The sequence below is a fragment of the Triturus cristatus genome, chromosome 9, assembly GCF_964204655.1.
Source record: "Triturus cristatus chromosome 9, aTriCri1.1, whole genome shotgun sequence".
Taxonomy (NCBI): Eukaryota; Metazoa; Chordata; class Amphibia; order Caudata; family Salamandridae; genus Triturus; species Triturus cristatus.
This window is the reverse complement of record NC_140592.1, coordinates 446,903,333-446,923,897: the sequence shown is the minus strand read 5'-3', so window position 1 is coordinate 446,923,897 and position 20,565 is coordinate 446,903,333. Positions and strand designations below refer to the sequence as shown.

The following is a 20,565-nucleotide window of genomic DNA, read 5'->3' as shown; positions in this document are numbered from 1 at the left end:
AATCATCATCCTTTCTAAAGTAAACACATTTTTAAAAGTTGAAGATGGAATTTCATCAAGTCTCTAGCGAGTATCTGGCACATGCATCAACGTAGGCTTTTGCGATTCCTTTATTGCGATTATTAAGGAATCGCAATTAAGAAATTGCAAAAGCCTATGCATTTAGGAATCACTAAAAAAATAGCGATTCCCACACATTCCTTAATTGCGAGTCGCAAATTGAGAGTCGCAATTAAGGAATGCCGTCCCATTCATTCCTATGGGCCTCATAGGAATGAATTGGAGATTGCATGAGCAATTTGCGAGTACCAGTAGGTACTCGCAAATTGCTCATGCAATTTAATTTTTTAAAATTTTTCACAATATTTATAAAAACGATGGTTACAAATATGATAAAAATTATCTTTAGGAAAAGAGTACACATATTTCATAATACATAAGAAATAATAGTGGTATTAAATACAGGGTACTTTAAAGTGCAAATGCAGATTTTTTTTTTTTTTTAAACATGTGTATATAGCTCCTCTAACTGTCCCTTCAATCATTCAAATAGGATACCACTGGTCCTCATATCTCCATGCCTAATTTATTTTTTCGTATGCCTTTAATTTCATACAGACTCTATACTCTATGTTAAATATAGACAAAAATCGAGCGCTCCAAAGTTCAAATGAGGGCACATCTTTTTGGAGCCACATTGAGACAGTGCACAGCGGAGCCACAGCTGTTGCGAGAAAGATCAGATACCTATACCTATAGGCCAGTTGATTTGGATCCTCTCTCTTGGTTACTCCCAACAATACCTGGGCAGATGATAAGGTTACCGGGTCCCCCACTATTTCCGTTAAAAATTTCTCTATATGTACAAACAGTGTCGTAAGGTATCTACATGAGTAAAAAATATGTACGATATCAGCATCGTCTGTTCCACATCGGAAGCATTTCCCATCATTTGTGCCCCCCCATTTAAAAAGCTTGGCTGGGGTGTAATAAAGATTAAACAAAGTTTTGTAATGTTGTGCATGGAGATTCGCAGATATAAACAATTTCCCTGCTAATTCAATAGATTTTTGTATCCGCATGCCCGTACATCCCAGCCTATCATCCCATTTGGTATTGTGGGACTCTAGATCACTGTCCTTAATGTCCAACAGTATATTATAAAATGTCCCAATGCCATCCTTTCTCCTTTCAGCTTCTACGACAGGGTTTACTCCTAATTTCACTTGATGTTTTCCTAAGAAATCCCGAATCTGTAAGTATTTAAAGAATTCAAACCTACTGAGATGAAATGTATCTGTTAACTGTACAAAAGACATTAAGCAGCCATTAGTATATAGGTCCCTTAAATAACAGATCCCTTTAGCTCGCCATCTATCTATAGTCCTATCCCAAAATATCCATGGAAGATGTGTCGTTGCTGTAATGGGGGTGTACTGAGATAGCCTTTCTGACCCATACAGCCTGCGAATTGCTTTCCACACTTTATAAGCTGTGTTCACAACCTTGAACCTGGTTTTCTTGTAGTAGCTTGGATCTACATTAATAAACAATCGATTTTTGGCCTCACTCCCAAGTAGCATTTGATAAATTGATGGCGCTTCCGCGGCACTAATTGGGTTGTCACCAAGTAATAAAATATTCATGTGTTTCAAAATACAGATATAATAATAAAAGGTCAAATCTGGTGCGGACCAGCCTCCTTTCTCCCGAGGGAGAGTCATATATCGCATAGCTCTGCGAAGTTTACCCTGGGCCCATAGGAATCTAGCACACACTGACTGTAATATTGCAAGTTGTTTGCGAGAGATTTCAAGCGGTACTGATCTAAAAAAATATAGGATCTTAGGTAATATCAACATTTTCAAGACATTACAGCATCCCACAAGTGAAAGATGTAAACACTCACATCGATCCAGTTGCCTCCGTACACTGTTTAATATGCTGCCCCAGTTAACCTCAACCAATGCTTTTAAGCACGCCCTTAACTTGACACCTAAATATGTCGCCTCACTCACTACTCGTAGATCTTGACATACAATATTAGAGCATAGAATCTGTGTTTTTGTCAAGTTAAGTTTCCATCCCGAGGCGGCCCCGAACTCTCGAGCCAATCGTTCAATTTCAGGCATAGCCGTAGTGGGGTTCGGTGTTACTACAGCAACGTCGTCTGCATAAGCAAACACACAATAGTATTCCTGATGACATATTATCGGCTCAATCCCTGCACTCTGTTCGAACAATTTTAAGAACGGGTCTATATAAAGTGAGAACAGGAGCGGAGAACAAGGGCATCCCTGCCTAGCTCCCCGCGAAATGTATAGTGGGTTTGATTTGAGACCCATAATGCAGACCTTGGCTAATGGAGAGCGATTTAATGCTTGTATGGAGGTAATAACATTCTGTTTAAAACCAACTCAGTACAACACGGCCCATAAAAATGTCCATGCGACCCGGTCAAATGCCTTTTCAGCATCTAGAAGTATCAGGCTAAAGGCGTTCCCTGCTACATTAGCTATATCAAACATGGTTACAACTCTAATAATTTGATTGGTTGTCCCCCTCCCAGGGATAAAGCCATGTTGTCTCACTGATACTAGAAGTGTTATTACATCAGCCAACCGGGTCGCTAGGATCTTAGCGTAGATTTTATCATCTACGTTTAAAAGCGAAATCGGTCGATATGAACCAGGTTGATCGGCCGGTTTATCATTTTTTTTTTAAAACTATAATGTTGGCTTCATCCCATGATAAGGGGGCAACTCCACCTTGGGCCTGTTGCACAACGCCTAGCATGTCAGTCTTTAAAGACCCAAAAAATGTTTTATAGACTCCCAATGGAAGTTTGTCGGGCCCAGCTGCTTTGCCCATAGCTAAGCCATTAATGGCTGCTTCCAATTCCTCCATTGTAATGGGTGCTTCTAGTGCTTCTGTATCCTGCTCGCTCAGTTGGCCATGACAATACTGTAACAGGGATTCCCCTATATGGGAGTCATAGCCCTCACTGGGGTATAATGCCTCGTAACACCTTTAGGATCTCTATATTCATTTCTACTGTTTGCCCCTTTAGGTCCCTCATGGAGCTGATCCTCTGGACTGCTTCCTTAACTCTAAGCCTCTGCGCGAGACAGCACCCAGATGCTTCCCCATATTCATAATATAATCTTGTGTTTATGGAGTTTTTCCTTGCTATCTCTTTACTCCAATATAGATTAATCTTTGCTTTGCCCTGAGCCACTATCGTTTGGAGGTCTGAGATATCCACTCCTGTATGGATACCCTGCATAAAATTCTCCTCAGCTACCGTTAGTAGCGCATATAATCCCTGGAGTTCTGCTCATGCAATTTCAAGGGTGCAAGGGTGTCAAAATAACACCCTATTGCACCCCTGAAATTGATCTGTGCACATATGTTGCACACACACATGCCTACAGGGCATGTGTGTGCGCATCATGAAACTTTGAAAAATGCACAAAAGTGCATTTTTCAAAGTTTTTGCAAATTACCATGAAGTTCAACTTCATGGTAATTTGCTCCCTCTATTAGCGAAATCGCTAATTTTTTTACTTTAATGCATTGCATTTAAGGAATTTCAATTTGGGACTCCTTAAATGCAATCACAATTTAAGCAATCGCAATTTAGAGATTCCTTAAATTGCGATTTTTGCATTTGGGATGATGCATCCCAAATGCAAAAATACCGGTAGCAAAGGGGCAGATTCTGAGAATCTGCGTGTTTGCGACCGGTTTTTCCTTTGATGCATGTGCCTGTATATCATTTAATATGGTTAAGGCACACGGTGTATGTATGAATCTCTAATCCTACAGTATATGCACTACTATCGTGATGTCAAGTACAACACTTTTCATTAATATTGCTAGGGCACCAGAGCAGTTTTATGTTGCCCCAGTTGCAAAAGAGAAAAGGCAGTTTTCTTCACCAGGCTTGCAGTAGACAGGAAATTGGCCCTGGCCCCAAAATAAAAATAGGCCCACATTAGTGAATCAGATAGCTCAAAAATGGCCTATGTTTGCAAATCTGGGCAGTTTTGAGCTTGTAAAGCCACACTGTACATGTTTTGCAAGGTATGGGAGAACTTGAGAGATTTGTAATTGCTGCTGACTATTTTTGTTTTAATACCAGGGAAATCCACAAAAAATAGGCCCACCAGAGTATAAAACTCCACAACTCACAAACCACCTAAAATACAGCCCTCTAACTCATCTGCCAGACCAGCCCTTCTGCCACTACCAGCACTATAGGCTAATCAGATGCTAGATACTTTCAGACTTTACACCTGCTGTCCCTTTAGGCGACAACCGCAATAACAAATAGGGTTGAATATCTGCTGCTCCTTGTGGAACCCCCTCCTTGCGGTCTCTGATGTATACTATGTGGCACACATGTGGAATGACCTTATTGAAATTCATAAGGGGGTCTTCTTAATGCCGTCAATGCACATCATTGCTGTGAGCCAGCCACAATACCTGCAGTAGTGTAGTACATTTAGCATTGGACTGGTAACTGGCTTGCTTGAAGCGCAGCAATCCGAAAACACAATCCTATGACAAGATAAACGATATGTCTAGCGCGAGGTTTCATGCATAGTCTGACAGTATTCCGTAGGAGAGGGTTCACCGTTTAAATGTGAGTTGTAGCTGTGCTCCCACTCGCCCTAAACATCAGGGTTCACAAAGGCAAATAACTTATATTGAGGGCAGTCTCATCTCGCCTTGCTGAGTTGGACCTCAGCATCAAAGGCATACCTGCTGGAATGTAGAAAGTGAGTGTAAGTTTGGAAAAGAAGGGAGTTACCCCAATTAATGTACAAAGGGACGGGGTACTTATACAACAGAAACACAGGAGTCCCTATATTTAAAATCAAAAAGAAGGGTGCAAACCACTTACCCTGAACCAAGTGTCTATATCAGTATATCGCTACTCTGGCATAGTTGTCATAGAGAAAACTAATATTCTACTCAAAAACCAATATATGAATTAAAACATAAAAAAGACAAATATGTGAAATGTACACACAAAGATCTTACACATCTATTCATAGATAAATCTTAAAAATGTATTAAAATTAATATTATAAAATACACAATTTCATTGGATGAATGTATTGCCTCCCTCCCAATAAAGGTTACAATCTAAATTATCTGTCTATATAGATAAAAACTCTAAAAAAAGTTGACGTAGCGTTTCGGTGACTTCTCGATATTTTCACCTTCCTCAGGACTACACAAGTTTTCATCAAATCTTATTATAGTTTGATATATATTCCAATTGTATCATCTGTGGGGAAAAGGCCTCTTACCCCACCATGGTCACACTAGAATCCTCTCAATTTATAAATTCGGTATATTCTTCTGTCTGCTGGGGCCACCGTGATATGGAAAATTCAGGAAACGAAAATTTAAAACCAAAGCAGGGCTATGTCGTGCTTTTTGTCCTTTTACTTCTTTAGAACCATCTGGGATAAATCATACGTATTTAGGCACTAACATCGGCGTTTTAACATTGGCGATGTTGTGGATGGTTCAATTAAAATCGGATCGGGGACTGACGGCCTCTCTACTCGAACAGACTTCCGAGTTCAAGATGTCTCATCTCGCCTTGCTGAGTTGGACCACAGCATCAAAGGCATACCTGCTGGAATGTAGAAAGTGAGTGTAACACACAAGCAACAATATAGATAAAGAAGTAAAGGTGCATACCTAGTTTAATTAAAAAGATAAACTAACAATATTAGAAAGATATAAAGGAAACAAAGAATATGTCACAAAAATTATGAAATCTGGGAAAGTGTGAAACAAGAAAACAGCAAGATATAAATAGCAAGAAACATGCATTCAGGATATTAAAATTGGAAACGTGAATACTCTCTTTGTGGAGGTAAAAAAGGAGCTAGGCACCATAGCATTGCGCTGCCCTGCATTTTTTTCATTTCAGTAGGCGTTACTTGGGTGGAGCATGGGCATTCCTATGCATCCACCCATGTATTTTGACACCAACCCAGATTAGCAAAGACTTATAAACCAGAGTTGGCACAAAAATGATGCCTCTAGAGGTATAACAAGGAGAAATACATTTTTTCTCTTTGTTACCTCCTCTTTCTAGGTGTGCTACATTCTGCATCACAGGTAGAAAGAGGAATATGCCTTCCTGCACAAGACAATCCCGCCTGTAATGCAGGCCCCCTTGTACTGCAGCACAAGGATGCCCATATGTGTGCTAGGTAGTTCACAGTGCACCACAGTGCTGAGTGAGTAGAAGTGAGACATATCTTAGTAAACATGGCACATTTATTTTCTGTCTCTTTCACGCAATGGAGCCCGTCAAACTGTCTTGTTGTAGCCCTTATTACGAGCTGTCTTGTAATATTGTGATATTTTTTACTTCTGTTAAAATCTGAGTCCGCTGAATCCGAATTTATCTGATGTGATAATTTTAACCCAATTACGAGTCTTTGGCGAAGAATGTGCAGATCCACATGGTCCAGTAAATACTGTGCATTTTGTACTCAAGACATGTCAGCAGTTTTGATCTGCTGATATTTGTCACAAAACCCATAACAAATATGTGCAGTAACAGCAGCTACCTTTTTCTGATCTCAATGGTGGCTAGGTCAATCCAGTAATTGACGTGAGCAGGATTCACTTGGAACAACCTTGTCAATCGTTTTTTTAATTTTACAAGAACAGTTCCCCTAATTTTGGTTAAAAACCAACTTTCCTTAATGTTATTGCAGACCTAGATGGGGCAAAGGCTAAAGGGGTCTCCTGTACTGTGAAGCCAAAGGACAGTGGAATAGGAAAGAAGCCTTCTCCCTGAAATAAATGTAAATGTGTGCAATTGGTTAATCAGCAAAACTAAAGGTATCTTGGAAGCCAGTTCACGCCTTTAATTGATGGCGTTATTAGGGGCTTCATTGTGACAAAAATGTATTCTTTTTGCGAGGTCATGTAATGGTGTTACAAGATATGGTCTGAAGTGTGTCCTTCTAATGAAAAAGTGTAAAAAAAAAAATTGCACTAGGTGGAGTCTGATTGGATATTGTGAGAAATTGGGTTGTTGCCTGAAAGGGGTGTGAGCCCTGGTCAAGCAACAGCAACAATTCCTTTCAGGGTGAAGAACAAAATGTCACTAAATTAACTTGTGCTTAACCCTGGGTAGCTTGGCACAAAAAAGCAGCCAGGCTTAACTTAGAGGCAATGTGTTGTCATGTGGTCACATTCAGCTCAAGAGAGGCCATCATGATTCTACATACTCAAGTTTAAACTTGACATCTTTTTCTGAACATTGACACTTGACACAGATTTCATTGCGGGCCTTCCTAGGATAATATACTCTGAAATGGCTTTGCTTACATTCACAATACTTTGTAGGCATTTTCATCACAATCCTTGAACATACAGTACAAGGGCTATGTTTGCTGTGAAAATTATTTGTTATTGTAAACTTGGCAACAGCTTTGTGGACATAGAACCATTAATGGCCGCCTGACTTAGGCTTCGGCATGGCACAAGAATGAAGTTTATTGTGTAAACAGCTTCACTGCGCTATTTAGTTAGAGAAGAATTTCACTGGCGCTGAGAGGTCGCTTTATGCCGGAATTCCAGCCCAGCTTATTCCTGTTTACCTCTTGCGAGAGATGATGCCCAGCTCTCCACCAAGATGGGCACCCTGATGACACTTACCCACAGGTAAAAAGGGAGATAGATCGCCCTGCAGAGATTTTGGCAGATACACCCCGCCTAGATACACAAGGATAGGTCAAGTGAGCTAGGAGTACAATTTATTACAGTACCATATATTCTTTGCAACAGCAAAATGGTTGAATTATTTATCTTCTTCACCAATCTCGTAATGTTGATCATGTTATTCTGTTTCCTTCTATTGATTATTGCAGCCCACGATTTTTTATGCAAGATACACAATGCGTCAATGCATTTTGAAAAACAAAACCATCATATTTTACAGATACCTCAAACGAGTTGGTAACTAAGCACAAATTTCTGAATGTTGAAACAAATATTTTTTTAAGAGCAGGCAATGGTCCCACTGACTATTGCCTAATCTTAAAAAAAGCTCAACTTAAATGTTTCATTTTATTTTTTTGAAACACATCCTGTTTTCCTTTAAGGAAAACGGTCTGCCTTTAAGAAAAAATGATTGTTTTACTAAATAGCAATCAAAGACATTGTGGTCTGCTGACCCCAGCAGTCCACCATCCATGGCTGCAATTCCTACTTTGGTTGCAAATTTCAACCTACCTCATTAATATTCATGAGGTGGGTTGATTTGTAGCCCACTAGGAATCCATATTTTGGACTTGTATATTTTTGTACATTGGGAATTGTGATTTCCCATGTGCGATTCGGTAAGAATCGCAATCCAGAAATTGTAATCTTTATGGGCCATATGTACGAACACATTTTCCATAGACACAGAATGGGTAAATCCCTTTGATACATCTGGCCCTATATTTTGAACATCTGGTCCTGATTCTCTCTTTTTTTGGAAGTCAAAAATCTCCAGGAGAACGAGCAAGAGGCTGCAGCCAAAGACAGTTCCAGTGACTCTGATACCCCTTTGATGAAGGACTGCTGAACAGGATGTGCCACAGTGGAGAAGAACGTTGCAGGAGCAACTTCGATGCACCTTGGGCAAATAGATGAGCAGGTTGGTCCCAAGCAGTTTTTTGCCAATTTTTTTTTCGATATCTGGCCACATTTAGTACCACAACGAATGGTCTAGGACTGGTGGGATATCACTTCGAAGATGAGGACTCACTCAGGCTGGGTCCAGGTCCAGGTCCAGGATTATGATGGTGGTTGCCTTTTGTGGTGTCCCTTTAGCTCTGATTAGAAGGCCAGGAAACTAGCCCATGGAGTCACTCCTACAGGCCTGCGTGCAGGTGAAAATGAAGGGCTCAAACAACAGGGCTGGCCTTTGAGGGTCCAATGCAAGCTCCAAGCAGTAATGCAGTCCTTCCAGATACAGCTAAGTAGTGTTTCAGAGTGCATAGCAGTCACAGGAGACCGCAGTGTTCTGAGAGCCCTTCCGCTGGTCCAGGAGTGATCTGAAGAGTGGGCTGTGGGGTCCTATTTTTATATCTGGTGCCTTCTGTGAAGATGGGAGAAGTTTCTACAGGTTTCTTTTTTAAGTGTTTGAGATTTCCTGACTCCACTGTCCTGCCTCCAAGCTAGCTTCAGTGACAATGTGGAGATGATAAGCCCTTTGTGTGAAGGCAGAGAACAGCCTATTCAGTTCTTTTGCACCCCCATCCCGCCAGAACATGGCCATTCAGGCATGCCTAACCCCTCTATTGTGTGACTGTTAGGGAGGAATTCACAAAGTCTAACTGTTAGTTACATCCAGTCATGTGACCTAAAACAGCCTACAAGCCCAAAAGGGTAAGGGAGAAAAATGTCCACTTTCAAAAAGTGGAATCCTCAAAATTGTAAGGCAAAATCCAACAATTTTATAGATACCAAACATGAAGTGCTTATTACTAAATGTAATACGGCTAACCAATGTTACCCTATTGGACAGGTAGGCCTTGCAGTAGTAAAAAACACATTTAGGAGTTTTTCACTACCAAGACATGTAAAACTTAAAAGTACATGTCCAACATCTTAAATAGAATACACCCTGCTTGATGGGATACCTAGGGCACACCTTAGTGGTGCCTTATGTGCAATGAAATCGGAGTTTAAGGCATGACATGGTGGCAGGACTTGGACATGATTTAAGAGGCTACTTAATTTGGTGGCACATTGAGTGATGCAGGCCCACTAGTAGCATTTAATTTACAGGCCCTCAGTATATGGTATACCACACTACAAGGGACTTGTAAGTAAATTAAATATGCCAACCAGTTAAACCATGTTTAGGAGTGTCAGCACAAGCACTTTAGTATTGAATATCGGTGGTAAAGTGCACAGAGTCCTAAGGCCAACAAAACTTTCTTTGTTCATGAGCTAGTACTGCCAGAGGTGCTAATTCTAGTGCACCCTTGACTCTCTCTCATTCTCTGTTTCCATTTTCCCCTGTGCCTGCTTTCTTTTCCTTTCCCTTTGTTCCTTTTTCTCATTCGCTACCATCCTATTCCTGCTGTCTTCATTACTAGTTTCCATATATGCTTGTTACTTTCTTTCTGTATGGTATGCCCTTTTTTCCCTTTATTTTCCTGTTAAGCCATAACAGGTGCAAAGCAGATAATGCCCTCCTTCTGATGTATTTTTTGGAACCTGGTCATACTGTGATAACATCAGAAGGCAGGTCATTGAGAAAACATTACCTTCACCAAGAGGGGGAGAAGTGTCATACACCCTGCAACATATGGAATGCAAGTGGATTGACATATGCAATTAGAGCAGGGCAGGACCAAACACCATGGAAGAATGGTGACCTTTTATTTCACTCATGGAGTAATTTTGTATATCGCAGTATTATGGTTGTTGATGAACTCTGATTCTTATGCTAGATTATGGGAGGAAAATGACATTGGGTTAAGAAGGACATTGTGCTTGCTTGCCTTTGCAATCTTGTTCTGTACCTGTGTACATGTACATATCAGGTTATTTGATCCCAATCGATTAATATGCATGTGTATAACTTTTTGTATTTCATTGACCTTTTTCGTATTGCTAGTTTACTGGTATAAGCTTGTATATTTCCTTTTACTTGAATCTGTAAACCTTCTCTTTTTCCCCACAACCTTTTCTATATGTGCTCTTGTCTTGCTCTCTTGGACACATTTCAATTCCATTTGTATTGCTGCTTCTTCCTTTGACATTAACCTTGGATCCTGCTTCTAGAGTGAGAGATATTTCATCTCGACCCCTTATCTGCCTCTGCCTTCAGCGCCTTCCTTCTGGACATGTTACGCTCTAAGCCTTACTTCTGTGAGATGCCAAATTTGTAGTTATAGTACTCGCGGTTGTGAGCTTCTCCTTTGAACAGTGACAATACATTGAGATGTCGTAATTTACAATCCCTCTGATTATGGAGCTTTTTGCAGGCTTATGGATAATGCCAGTTGGCTATTAATTAGCCCCTATATTTGCCTCATGGGTGAGTCTCCTTGTTTTATCTTATTTTTATTTGATTTTATTCACTTAGTATGAATCTTGAATTTTGTATTTGGGAGTTCATGATGTTATATGCTTTCGGACCCTTGTAGGTCCCGACCCATCAGTATACACACTAGAATGTATCGTTATTGGTGCTTTCACTTAGTGGTTTGCTAGCACTGATCGCATATTATCTTACCTCTACCCTTACTCTGAATTAATTTCATGGTTTAATTAGGTATTATGCCTGTCCCTATTTCTTAAAATCCATCTTGGCAGGTTCCCTGGGCTAATTATTTCCATTTCTAGCCCATAAGTTCCCCCAGGCCATTCTCAGATCTGAAGGGACCCTTTTCTTCGTAAAAGGGTTGAAGCACCACCAGCACTTTTTTGCAAATGAAACCCTTTGATAATTCACAAAAGTGTGTGAATAGGAAACTATGTACTTGTCCAACAAGACTGAATTATAGGTTACTTTGCTTATCAATATACTTTGTAATTTCCCTCATCGTCTCACCTTTTTATTTTCCAATGGCAGTTGCTCACATAGGGATCACCTTACACTTTCCAATATTTGTTCGAAGATGTGTTTTACAGGCTCAATAATTCACAATCCCTATGGGAAAACCAAAGATCATAATAATTATGTTATTACACTACAGCAAAGAAACAGCAGTTTCAGATTAAACAAGTTTTCTAAGCACATTGTATGTAGGCTATGTAAGCCAACAATTTATTTGCTTCCATTTTTATAAATCGACAAAAGATGGCATTTCATCTCCTCAAAAATGTTAAAATAATGTCCCCATTGGATATTTTGTGAGTTCAGTAATATTACAAAAACGTTTCTGAAGTAGCTCCAAGATTCTACAATCTCAAAGTCAGTCCAACACTCTCATAGAACTGTAAATGTCAGACATAATGTGACATTTGGAACTGTTTGGAAAAAATCATTACTTTTTCAATGCACAATCAAGAGTCACATTTGAGGTTATCCACAATGGGGCCTATTCACGAACTACACGTTGTAGTACTTTTGTAGTACTATAATAGTACCTCAAATGTGCTTCAAGTTGGTATTCATAAACTATATGCCCCCACCTGTTCTATTCTTTTCTGTGCAGAAATCTCTGCTCCAATTGTGGAGTCTCCATGCATGTGGATATATGTTTTAGTAGTAAATGTGACGGGACAGGAGAGAGCGGCTTGAAAATTGGGAATATTCACAACTAAAGGGCGGAGGCTTAAAAAGTGGTAAAGGAGGCTTAGTGAGGGGTAAGGAGAGGGGCATTTGCTAACCCACAAAGGAGCAAGCCCATTCCTGTGCAAAAACAGCAATTCTATAGTTATGACAGCCAACCAGGACCTAAAGCAAGAGTTAATGCACTCCAGTTGGGAGGCGGAGTAAGTCCAGCAGCACCCATGGCCACTAATAGGTACTTTAACACCTTCCTATAGAATACAATGGATGTTGAGTTCAAATAAACCACCATAGGAATTAAAATAAAATATTTAAAATACTTGAAAATATATATATATAATTGAAGGTTAAAAACATTCTAAAAATGCAGTAAAAATGGCAGAAGGGACACCAAATTTGGCAAAAAGTTTAGAACTTTATTAAAAAATTATTCTTTTTGTTAGTTGGTGTAAATCCATTGAGCCGGTTTCTAGAAATTTGTGTTTATAGAGGTGTGCCGGATTAGTCATAAAAGGGCTAAAAAACAGGTATATCCAGACTGTTGGTGTGGAGATATGCTCTTATTGGACACTTTAAATGGGGGGACTAGTCAATCTTGATTAGCTGGCACAACCTGAAAAATATGCTGTGGCAGCCATTATAGGACCCAGGAGTTTGGTCTCTGAATCCTAAAAATGGATTAGAAAAAATATAATGTGGCAGGGTGAATACACTCTGACCCCAAGGGGCAGGTTGTGGGGCTCTCAAAGGGGTCCCCATTGATTGACGGTGCCAAATGAACAACATATTGTGATAGCCATTACAGAACTTGAAGACATGGTCCCCATTGAAATGCATGTTGTGAAAATCTATTTTCAAGGCTGATGAGAGCACATATAAAGGATGCTTTAGTCATAATATAAATCATTTGATGATGGTATTGTGCTTATTTTAGGAATTGTGCTGTGTTCTCAGGTAATTTATCCTGTGAAAAATGCTGATCCTCTTCTGGGGTCTGATAAACCATATTTTCTCTCATTATTTTCCCATAGAGTTTATGGAAGGTGCTCCTTGCTATCAATAAGTTAACATTACCTTCCTCAGCCATGTGAGAATAAAGTCTGATATTCTGATTAAAACATGCACTTCCAACAGCAGCACCAGCCTGTCAGTTTGTTTCCCGGTGTTCTGCTGTAGCTTCCCACAGTACAAACAACAGTTGAGGGACAGAATGCAGAACAATGACATACATTCACCCCAGTACAGAGATATGGGCCTAAATCCATCGTTTTTTGCTCACCATGCCATTCCAGTTTGAACCCAGCCATATGCAAATCAGTCTTGACCCTGTGCCTCATGGGAACAGTCCAGCCCGAACTGCCAAGCCAGGTCCTCCCTGGACTGGAAACAAGCATCCTAGGTCTAGTTTCGGGGTTTCACCCCTCTTCAGCCAGTACAGCTTGATTCCAGTGGCATGGAGAGCACGGGACCCAAGTCTGGGCATACCCGTCCCACTCGGGGTGACAAATGCAAAAACAACAGTTGATGGACAGAATGCAGAACAATGTCATACATTCACCCCAGTACAGAGATCTGGGCCTAAATCCATCGTTTTTTTGCTCACCATGCCATTCCAGTTGAACCTAGCCTATGAACAGATAAGTGGCAAAAGAGGTAATTTACATCACAGTCGGCCGACAAAGAACACCATTAATAGGGGTCGGTATCAACAAAGGATAAGCCTAAAAGTAAGAGAATATGCTGGTGCTCACAGGACAATAAACCATAGTGACTCTGATTAGTTCTACACTGTGGCTAGCAATGCACTTATCTTTACATTGTGATTGTCACCGGAAGTAGACCTCCATGGTAAAAAAGATACAATTCTCAAAAATATCTTTGGTGGGCATCTACCAGAGCTTCATTCAACCGACACTATGAAAGCCAACCTACAGTTTTTCACCCTGGGCATCAAGAGAGACACAAGTGAAAACTGCTCACTGCAATCAAAGCTTCAGCCTGATATACCAACGTTCATTATTTCAAACTCTAGTGTAGTGGCTCGTGCTTTTCTCTCCTCGAGCTCATCTCGTGAACACTTGTATGGAATCCTCTTCGGTGCGAACCTTGATTTATGAGTGTTCTGCACCGGGGGTTTGAAAGGACAGTTAAAGTGTGAGCTGGGCTGTCGCTGCTCTGCCTGATGGTCCAGCCTTAATAAACTTATTCCAACTTACCTGTCTCATGGACTTGGATCACCACATCCTTTTTTGGCGACGAGTGCTGGGCCATCACGAAGAACCTATATGCGGATGGCTGGAACAGCGTCTGTTGAGGAAATTGCTGGTTCGTATTGAAGCCAGCGAGGGAAGCTGTTCGGCATTTCTTTGAAGAAATAAAGAGTGCGGGCGGACGACATGGACCAGAAGCAGACTGAAGCTGAAATTGAGGCAGAGCAGCAGAACAGTGAGCAGACGACGGATAGCATTCTCTTGGTGAAATGAGGAATGGTGGTGCGTTTCAAAAAGGGGAACAGTGACGTGAGGCAGAGAGGTGGTATGATGACGACGAGGAAGTGAGCGCTGGATGTCGTCAGTGGAACGCGAACCTTGCGTTCCAAAGAATTTATTGTGTGAAGCAATTTTTAGACTGCTTTCACGGAGGAATCTATTGTGACGTCACAGTAATAGATTCTTTGATCCCTTCAGCTGTGGAATCTGAGTAAACGTCATAATGGGTACATTGTTGTTTGTTCCCTCAGTCAGTAAAGAGTCTATTGAAGGAAAATAATGCCTTGTTTAACAAATATTTTGAAGATAGAATCAATGGGGCACAGAATAGCTCCAAAGTAGTGCGCTCCCTAGCAACCGCTAATCAAGAATTGAAACCCCAGCCGTCATCCAAAGAAAGATGCAATCAGATGGCGACTTTCTTTAAAAACAAGGTGGAAACACTGTATGAAAATTTGCAACAAAACAGAAACTCCTTGAAAGTTGACTCTCACACCAATACGAACGGAAAGCTAAGTGCCAATTTAGGAAAGGGACTAGATCATTTTAAATCAGTACAGGTGGATGACCTCACCTCTACTTTGCTGAAGATTAAGTCTGGTTCTCCCCAAGATCCAATTACACCAGATATCCTGCTCCAGGCCGGTACTATAGCAAAAACAGCCACAGCAGCCTTGATATCACTTTCTTTGTCCCAAGGCCTGATCACAAAATCCTAGAAACACGCGATCATATGGCTATTATTAAAGAAACCACAGCTGGATCCAACAGAACCTGGAAATTATCGCCCTATTTCCCTTCTACCACTACTAGGCAAAATTGCTGAAAAATGCGTGAACCAGACTCTATTTCAATATCTATAAGACAACCATAGGCTCCACAATACACAAATGGGATTATGACCCCATCATAGTACTGAGTCAGCTCTGTTGGTGGTAACCGAGGAATTGAAGAAAGTCCTGGATCAGTGGTGCAAAGTGGCCATCCTGCTATTGGATTTGAGCGCCGTGTTTGACACGGTAGAACACTGCACATTGATCAACAGATTAAAGGATGCAGGCATCACAGGTACAGCGATAAAATGGCTAACCTCTTTCTTGGAAGACAGATCCTTCCAACTGATGGAAGGGGATCATCTCTCAGACACCCTCCAACTATCATGCGGAGTCCCACAGGGCTCTGCACTAAGTCCTACACTTTTTAATGTATATATGCAGCCTTTGGCAGTGATAGTACAAGAATTTGGCATGTCCATAGTATCGTATGCCGACGATACGCAATTAGTACTGTTAGTGACGAATGACCCCCAGTCCATACACAATAATCTAGGTCCCTGCATGTCAAGGATAGCGAACTGGATGTGTAAATGCTCCCTGTAACTGAATGGAGACAAAACAGAGCTTATGTTCCTAGGAAACCAAACAATACCCAGGAATATCATCAGCTGGACAACCCAGTTAGGGGAACCCCCAAGACGGCCATAAAAAACTTAGGATTCCGGCTTGATGAAAATCTAAGTATGGAGACCCAAACAAAGAAACTATCAGGCAAATGCTTTGGAATACTCAATATGCTCTGAAAAAAATTACCCATCCTACCTTTACAATCCCGCAGAACGGTGGTACAAGCTCTGATTATGTCGCAGCTGGACTACGGGAATTCCCTATATCTTGGATCACCAAAATATGTCATTCATCGGCTACAGGTAGTTCAAAATTCCGCATCAACAACCCTGCTCCAATATCCCAAGAGAGCAATCAGCCAAGGCTGACCTGAAGACTCTACACTGGCTACCAGTTCAGGCAAGGATCACCTTTAAAGCAACCTGTATCGCCCACAGAGCCATGAATAATAGAGGAACCTGCTTTAATAAAAAAACTGGTTGGACACTATATCCCAAGCAGGGATCTAAGGTCCTCCTCAGACTTTCTCATGCAGCAAGGCAGAATAAATAGAGCTAGATGGGGAGGAAGATCTTTTCAGCACCTGGTTCCCAAAATTTGGAACTCATTGTCCAAAGATGTACGCATGCTAACTGATGAATTAGCCTTCAGGAAGAGACCTAAAATGTTGCTCTTCCCCAAAAATCTCTCCTGTCGACCTGACTAAGATCACCGTTGTTATTTTCTCCTAGCGCTGGGAAGCCTACGGGCAGCTACGCGCTTTATAAATCCCTAAGCATAAACATTAACAATGACATCATCTTAAAGAGTCTATGGAGGAAAAATTATATTTTCTTTTACGCTTACAGCATTTTTAAGGCAGGAGAAATCAACTATTATTTTTGGGAAATAGTTGTATATTTTTTGGTCTTCCATTAACTGAATTTAAAAGTATATAGTTAGTGTTTCTAAAAGTTTTTAATTTAAAAAAAAATATTTAAAGTTTGATCTCCGTAAACAACATGCAGGCTGTTGCACCTCCTCCACCATTTTTGGAAACGTCAGGAGATCCACCTATAAAATGGAAACAGTGGTTTGATGGTTTTGAGACCTATCTGGGGGCAATCGGAGCAATGTCTTTCAGGCCAGAGAGACGGACATATCCTCTTCTTCATTCTTTAGGGTTTGAGGGGAGGGAGATTTTAAAACATCTTCCTCCACCAATTGTTGTCAATGAAGAAGTTCTTGATGACTATCAAGAGACTCTAAAAAAATTGAAAAACAGGTTTGATGTACAACCCAGTTTAGTAGAGATGCGACACATTTTTTTTTTTATGTATCCAGAAACAAGGTGAGGATGTTGATATGTATATCACTACCTTGAGGAAGTTAGTTTCTGAGTGTCAGTTTGAGAACTTTGCTGATCAATTAGTCCGAGATCAGTTCATTTGTCAGTATATTGACAAAATGATTAAACAAAAATTGCTTTCAATGGGTAATCCAACACTGGAGAAAACCATTAGGTTAGCCAAAAGCATTGATACATCACAACTATCAGCAAAGGAACTTGAACCTAAAGCTAGTGAAGGTGTTTCTGTTGTAAAAGTCAAGGACTCTAAAGACGCTGGCCCACCTGGAAAACCGTGTGCGAGTGTTGGAGATAAACGCAATACCTTCTTCAATCATCAGAACATCTGTTCTAAATGTGGGTACAGAGCTCATGGGTATGGAAGCAAGTGTCCTGCGAGGTTTGGCACTTGCAGAATCTGCAACAAGCAAGGTCACTTTGCAAAAGTCTGTCAAACCAATAGAAATAAGCAATCCTCAATGGATCACCACAACTAGCACAGTTATAATTTAAGTTTGAGACAAAAAGTAAGGGGATTATTTATTAAGATTCTGCACGGACACTTGCACAGTGATCAGTGGTGCAAAATATGAACAATTTTCACCATTTTGCCTTACACAAACTGTTGCGCATGTTTTCTTGATGGAAGGCTATTTGGAACGGAGAATGTTACTCTGAGATTCATTTCCTGTTAGAGTCATTTTCTTGTAATACCTCAAATAGGGCTTCTTCGTGAGGTATGTCCTCGCCTGGAAAAATCATGCAAAGGACTAGGTCAATATTTTGTACGCAAATTTGCATAATTTCACATATATTTTCCTGTAATTTCATTACATTTTGGGAGGCAGAAAGCAATGCGAATTGTGCACAGGCCTAATGATAAAATAATGTTTTCCTCATATACGAAATTAAAGCAAGAAGTCAAGAATGCAGAGGAAATATTTCTCTTTAGTGCCAATATATTAACGGTAAATGCATTTCCCTGGCATTTTATGTACTGGGTTTTGTAAGTGTAGCAAGGTGGAAATATTGTGTGGTATGGCTGGGAGGAGTTACCATGCAATATTAACACAATACTCAAAAATGGACCTCGGATTTACCCTAGTAATCCTTACCTAAGTCCTGGTAGAGTGGCAAAGAGCAGTCAGACTTACATAGAGGAACATGTGTTAAGCATTTCAGAGCACCAACATAGACGATAAGCAATTAGCATGGCTCAAAATAAATCCAACACTAGATTTAAAGTGATCAGAAAATCAATACTTTGCATAGCTGTCAAACTCTGCCATTGAGGTCAAAGGAGAAAACACTAGGTGACACTTGGTCACTTGCATGCCTCATCAGAGCAATTTTACCTTACCCGGGTTGGTCCGGGTGCAAAGGTGACTTGGCTGTCCTTGGTGCTGAACATGGAGCTGCAGTAGCTGTCAAAAACACACTTGTGACACTCAGTCCCATGCAGGTTGAATTCAGGGGAGCCCCTTGAAGGGGACTAAGTACCAGGAATCATCAGGCAGAACAGCTCTAACTAGCTCGAGTGTCTTTGGTACAGACGTGTACCTGGCTATCCGTGGTGCTGAACAGTAGTTGCAGGGGCTGACTTTACCAGGCATGTCAACGCTGACAGGTTTGGGATGCAGGCACACAACAACGGTGTCACAGGAGTTAGGGGTTGATGATGCAGGATGCTTTCCTCTTCTTGGAGCGTTGTGTAAAGCAGTCTGTAGTCAGCCTGACCAGCAACAAACCTTGGCCACAGCAAATGCAGTGATGTAGTGATGGTGCGGCCTTTGAGGCTCACAGCCCTGATGTGTCATTCATTAGCCATCTGGGGAGGGCAGATGTGTGACCTCCTTCTTGCCCAGGCCTCTTGTCTCCATCCTCTGGCAGTGATAGCACTTCCCAGCAGGATGGCTGGCTTCTGCCTTGGCGGTAACCAGCTTGGAAAGCCCACCAAAGCATAGGAAGTCTGTGGCAACTTAGGGGCAACCTCTAAGGATGCCACCCCAGTCCATTACAGCTTACCCTCGAAACGGGGATTGTGTCAGAGGGGAAAAAGCACGGTGTTTGATTCTAAACATGATTGAATTCGGTGGTACCATAATGGAGCTGGCTAAATCGGGGTCACCTGGTAGCCAGCCCTCATTAGCCTCTGGACAGTCATCCAATTACAATGATCTTTAATGGAAAGATCATTCTAGGGACATGTTGTTGTATAGTTACCAGTAATCTTTAGGACCTGTGCATTCGTAGGACAACATAAACATTGGGCGAGGTGCCTGCAATGATTCCGGGCTCCCCCGCAGGATATGTTGGCCTAAAGACCAGCTGGCTCACCGTGCCACCATAAGCCCTCCTAACCATACCAGGGAGTGAATAGTTGCCGGCAACCACTGAACATGACAACTCTGACACCTCAGGGATCGTAGAAACAAATCAGGACTTTTTCTCTCAGTCACATGTGCTTACCTATGCTCAGAGAAATATACTGAAAATACACAGTGGGATGTTTTTAATATTTTTTTAACCAATTTTATTCATGTATAGAATACATGTGCTGAGATAAGTAGTAGACCGATGCAGATCAAAATGACTGCAAGCACCACAAGGGTGAACAGTAGATAAGGTTCTACCGTGGGGCTATAACAGTGTATATATGTAGGCATATGATACAAGGCAGTAATCAGCCATACTCTTTCAATGCAAACCCTACTCTGAGTGTACCTAGTGTGTGTGTGTAGGTGTGAAGCCACAAATCCCCCCAAGGGACGATCCGACCCTATTACCTGGAGGGAGAGAATAAAGGACCACGTCTTGGTCAGGAACTGTTCATTCCCCATGTCAGACCGCTGCGTGGTGAAGTCCCACCATGCAGGGACCCTCAGTGTCAGCGGATGTGCATACTCTGCTAATCTATTGGAATGTTCTTTATTTATAATGGAAAGCAGCCTTGTGATGTGCGTTTAGACTAGCGATGTTAGGGATATGTAGACAGCCCTGTCGCCCAGTGAATGAAGATACAATGACATTTGTACATAGTGTGCAGGAGGGCCTTGTACA

At 41.2% G+C, this 20,565-nt stretch overlaps 1 protein-coding gene across 1 annotated transcript in view; it reads left to right on the top strand.

Moving 5' to 3' along the window:
* Positions 1–20,565, top strand: part of LOC146798112 (cytochrome P450 2G1-like) — a 1,220,160-nt gene that overhangs the window by 777,083 nt on the left and 422,512 nt on the right. The window contains exon 10 of the mRNA XM_085625336.1: positions 14,988–15,002. Coding sequence (XP_085481462.1) covers positions 14,988–15,002 — 15 coding nt within the window. The remainder of the gene's footprint in view (positions 1–14,987; positions 15,003–20,565) is intronic.